This window comes from Mastomys coucha, chromosome X (genome assembly GCF_008632895.1).
Source record: "Mastomys coucha isolate ucsf_1 chromosome X, UCSF_Mcou_1, whole genome shotgun sequence".
NCBI lineage: Eukaryota > Metazoa > Chordata > Mammalia > Rodentia > Muridae > Mastomys > Mastomys coucha.
Genome location: NC_045030.1, coordinates 14,517,708 through 14,523,282, shown reverse-complemented (window position 1 = coordinate 14,523,282; position 5,575 = coordinate 14,517,708). Strand labels below are relative to the sequence as shown.

The window sequence follows — 5,575 nt, the reverse complement described above, 5'->3', positions numbered from 1 at the left end:
TGAACATAGTGGAGCATGTGTCCTTATTACATGTTGGAGCATCTTCTGGGTGTATGCCCAGGAGTGGTGTAGCTGGGTCCAATTTTCTGAGGAACAGCCAAACTAATTTCCAGGATAAGCTCTTATAAGATGCACTTCGAGAGAGCCAGGCACAACCTAGGATCTGCTAAATCTGCATCTCAGGTGGTTAATAGCAGTATGGCAGTAACAGTTGAGGTCATAGCAGTTCTAGAAAAGGCCTATTCCCCTGTACTGACAAAATATAAACATATTTATTGTGCTTTTTTTTAGAAGTCTGCCAAATCAATGAACAATTTGAGAGACAACATCAAGATAAACAAGATAAGTATCTGTTGATGCAAGTTGAATTCCCTAATGACAAAATAATTACCAAGAGTGGCCAGAACTATACTGATTTTGGAAATGCATTTCATCTGAGCACAAGCCTTGTTGTTCCAATGCAAAGATCCCATAAATTTGAATCATTTGGAAATAATATGGTAGAAAATTTAAACTTACTTACTAGAAGCTCTACAGAAAATAAACATGATACTGGGTGCACAAAATATTTCTTCCATACAGAATATGAAAACCCTAATTTCATAGTGAAACCCTGTGGATATAAAGAATATGAGAAAACCTTCAGGCGAAAGAAAGGTCTTAGCCTTCATCAGAGAATTAAAAATGGAGAGAGGCCTTTTGAATGTACTACATGTCAGAAAACCTTCAGCAAAAAGTCACACCTCATTGTCCATTGGAGAATTCATACAGGAGAGAAACCATTTGAATGTACTGAGTGTGGGAAAGCCTTTAGCCAAAAGTCTCAGCTCATCATACACCTCAGAACTCATACAGGAGAAAGACCCTTTGCGTGCCCAGAATGTGGCAAAGCTTTCAGAGAAAAGTCAACTGTCATCATACATTATAGAACTCATACAGGAGAGAAGCCTTATGAATGTAATGAATGTGGGAAAGCCTTTACTCAGAAATCAAACCTCATTGTTCATCAAAAAACCCACACAGGAGAAAAAACCTATGAGTGTACCAAGTGTGGGGAATCTTTCATACAGAAACTTGACCTAATTATACACCATAGTACTCATACAGGAAAGAAGCCTCATGAATGTAATGAGTGTAAGAAAACATTCAGTGATAAGTCAACCCTCGTAACACATCAGAGAACTCACACTGGAGAGAAACCTCATAAGTGTACTGAATGTGGGAAGTCTTTCAATGAAAAGTCAACCCTCATTGTGCACCTAAGAACTCACACTGGTGAGAAGCCCTATGAATGTGATGTGTGTGGGAAAACTTTCACCCAAAAATCAAATCTGGGTGTGCATCAAAGAACTCATTCAGGAGAGAAACCATTTGAGTGTAATGAATGTGAGAAAGCCTTCTCTCAGAAATCCTACCTTATGCTACATCAACGAGGCCACACTGGCGAGAAACCCTATGAATGCAAGGAATGTGAGAAGGCATTTTCCCAGAAGTCCTATCTCATTATACATCAAAGAACTCATACAGAAGAAAAACCCTATAAATGTAATGAGTGTGGAAAGGCCTTTCGAGAAAAGTCAAAGCTCATTATCCATCAGAGGATCCACACAGGAGAGAAACCCTATGAATGCCTTGTGTGTTGGAAAGCTTTCAGCCAGAAGTCACAGCTCATTATCCATCAGAGAACACACACAGGAGAAAAGCCCTATGAATGCACAGAATGTGGCAAAGCATTCAGGGAAAAGTCGACATTTACTGTACATCAAAGAACTCACACTGGAGAGAAGCCCTATAAGTGTACAGAATGTGGGAAAGCCTTTACCCAGAAATCCAATCTTATTGTACATCAAAGGACACATACAGTAAAGAAAGCCCATGGAAAAGGCCACATTCACAAGTCAAAGCCTACTACACAATAGTGTCTTTTATATATTCCAAAGGAAATAACTATTCATTTAATTTTTAAAATGTATGACCTGGATTCTAGCCTAATCACTGGGATAAACAACATTTCCTTTCATCTTTTTCACCCTAATGTAAGTTGAAAAAGTAGTAGTTTTCTACTACTACTGGTTTCTTTGAAACCACTAGAACCATAGGGCCCAGATGAAGAGGCAATCAGGCACCAGTGCAAGAGATTTAAGGGCTTCAGAAGTAAGGCAGCATAGGTAAGAACTCTGCTGAGAGTTCAGCTGTGACAAAGACCATATGAGGTATGGGGAGAAACAAGCAGAAAAACTTTGTTTTTATAGAAAATAATCTGATAGATTTGAGGAATAGCTGGAAGTGGGGAAGATGGGGCAAATAAAGGGATATAATTGGTCTTGTTTAATGACTTGGAGAAAGTAAAGTCTGAAAGAACTAACATATGTTAAGGGGTGTCTCCGTTGTCTAAAAAACTGATATCCTGGCATGTTCCCCACAAACCTGTTGGCAAATAGCAAGTCCAGGAATGACTTTTCTCATTCAAAGAAAAGCATTTAAAGATAATTAAAACCACAAATAAATTTCCACTTCTGGGGATAGATATACTCATATATGTGTAAAAATAATCAAAACACAGAGGTGTTGATGCATTGTTTGAAAACAAAAGATTAGAAGCTGTTGAAATTGCATCATGTGGATTCTGCTTCCTGAAACTGATGTGTTCTTACATCAGACTCCACAGAGACAAAAATGAACAAAAGGAACATGGATGTCATTTCTTTAGTGATTTGAGATTATCTCTAAATTACATCATTAGCTAGGAAAAGCACAGCACAGCAAAGTGACTATTATGTGCTACTATTTGTATATAAAGGGGGAAATTATAAGTACAGAATGAATTGTATGTATAAGCTGTTTCTGAAAAGGAATATAAAAATATGATTACCATTACTACCTTACAAAAGGAAAGAGGGAAGTAGGTGACTAGGGAGATGAAACTTGGAGACACCTTTTGTATACTTTCATAGCCTTAGAAAGTTGTACAGTGTGACTATACTACCTGTTTGAAAAATAAATCTTTAAAACCGTATTATATTCCTTTAGTGGTCATTCTACATACAGAATTCATAACACTTAATGTATATAAGCTTGATAGAGTTTAATTTATTTTCAGTGAGCAAATTGAATAACCAGGCAAACAGAGAAACAAAAATATTCAGTCAATTCCTAAGATATGTAGACATTTTTCCCAAGCTTCAAGTGAATCTGTGGTCATCTGGGGACCATATTATATAAGCCAAAAATAATAAAATCTGGAACACATTTCCAATTTAGGTGCACAGTGACACATGTGGGAAATAACATATTACATAAGTCTAAAATAACAGAAACTGGAACACATTTTATATTTAGAGAGCACAATGACACCTATGGGAAGTTATTTTATTAAAATCCATTTATATCTTTTCAAATCTTAAAGTGATTTTAAATTACTCCATTTTTACAAAATATGTAAAATATCAATTCAACAGGAGGTAGAGTAATATCCTCCAAACATACTAGTGCTGGTGACATGTGTTTTCTAAGATCAGAGATGAAATTGAGACCCATGAGAACAATATAACATTTGCTGGAGAACAAACAAGAGGTCTTGCTTGTGGTTTGCTGTATTTATAAGCCCTCTTGTTAATGTGACTACTATTCATTGATTCTTGTCTAGCATTAATAGACAATACAAGCTATATAAAACCTGGAGGTCAGCTAGGTTTGTACTTATCAAAACAGATGAATTAGACTTGAGTCTGTCTGTGCCTTTCTAGACTACCTATTTTTAAGAGTGTATGTGTATTGTGTGTACATTCATGCATGTATACATGTATGTTGAGGCCCAGAGAGTCTCAATCCAACTTTTTTGTCTGTGTATGTTCATATTTGTTCTCCAGGGTCAAAGCCTAGAAGCTAAATTGCTTGAATATAGATTTCTAAGTTGCATTTAGAAAGTTAATACAACTGCTCTCAATAATTCTCTCTCAAACTCCCAGTCAAACAATATTTAATGTATAAATATTTACTGAAGTTGGGTCCTCTGTAAAAGCTCTCTTAATATCTGAGCCATCTTTCAAACCTCTTTTTTATGGTTTAATTCTGGGAGGAAAAGTAAGCAATAGGCTCAGCTTGGAGGGGGCAATGTTTCAGTGCTGTAGGTCAAACATGGGGTTGCAGATGTGAAATGCTCCCACGTTCTGCTGCATCTTCCCTTTATTTTTGAGCTCCTTAAGATATATATGTCCATTTCCTGGGAGAAAAAAATGTAGAGCCCACTAGCTTGTACCTGGTGCAGTCTACATTAAAGATAACTCAAGGGAACCAGAAATAGCTATTTGATCTTTTTACCAATAGAAAATCACCTCCACTTAAGGTTAATCTGCAGTAAGGTGAGAGCTCAGGTTGTGCCTTTTCCTGTGAATCTTGGAACACCTTCCTGTGCACCAGATGGCAACTTGTTCCATCTGCATGTGGCAAACTGAAGTGACAGAGACATAGACCAAAGAGGATGGGATGAGGATGAACTGCAGGATGTAAATGTACTGAAGTTAGAGAGAAAGAGAGAAAGCTAATGAAGCACCAAGTGTAAAGGGCAGAGTTGGGAAGTGAATAGGGGAAAGGAGGAGAAATATGAAACTCCAGTCAAGTACAGCACTTGAGACTAGATGAACATAAATAAATGTGTGGATTTGAGGGTGAATGGGCAAAGAATATTGTATTGGAAGTGAGGGAAGGTGAGGTATAGGCAGTGATCCTATTAGATGCAGAAGAATAGAGAACCATGTAGGTGAATGAAAAGAGGGAAAGGGATGGGTCATCAAAGTAGGCAGACTGATGGAGTGAAAGAATGATGAGTACTCATAGGTAACAAGGAGCTATGGTATCAAGAGTTACAATAACAGGACCTTGGGTAATGCTAGGCAATTGGTGAGAGCCAAGTAAAGAACCCCATCATGAACACAGGTATATGAGTGGGAACAACGTGGACTCTGGACTTAAGTGTTCAATTAAGGTCAGCTCTGTTCTCCATGTCCTTGTGGGTTATACTTAGCATGCCTCAAGACATCATATATTTAAAAAAGTATCTCGGGCCCATGTATCAGCTTCTCTGCTAATGTTTTTACTAGTGTAAGCCTTGTCCTCAGTGTCCAAGATAAGTAGATGGCTTAACTATGAGAACACAAGGTAGGCAAAATGGAGAAAGATAAACATTCAAACAAGAATCCAAGAAAGTAAGTGTGCCTATGCTATACCAAGATACAGTAGTTTCCTTTTACCAAGCCTAAGTTTTCTTTCTGTTGTCAACTGTTCTGAAAACATTAAATGGAAAATTCCAGAAACACTGTTTTAAATTGAGTGCCATTCTGAGTAGCACCAGACTTTACACCATCCTATAAACCATCTTCTTATCAAGCATTTCCATGGTATTAGCTTCTACTAGTTAGTCACTTAGTAAGTAGAAGATCATAAAGCCCAGCAGCAGGCCACATGTGTTGTCCCATATCTTTAATTACAGCACTCAGGAGGCAGAAGCAGATGGATCTCTGTGGATCTGGTAAATTGTAGAACAGCTATGTAGGTCTTCTTTGAAGGTCAGATAAAG

General features: G+C 37.5%; 1 protein-coding gene across 1 annotated transcript in view; it reads left to right on the top strand.

Annotated features, from left to right (window-relative positions):
• Positions 1 to 3,021, top strand: part of Znf182 (zinc finger protein 182) — a 65,712-nt gene extending 62,691 nt beyond the window's left edge. The window contains exon 4 of the mRNA XM_031347541.1: positions 292 to 3,021. Coding sequence (XP_031203401.1) covers positions 292 to 1,919 — 1,628 coding nt within the window. The 3' untranslated portion in view covers positions 1,920 to 3,021. The remainder of the gene's footprint in view (positions 1 to 291) is intronic.
• The last annotated feature ends 2,554 nt before the right edge of the window (positions 3,022 to 5,575 follow it).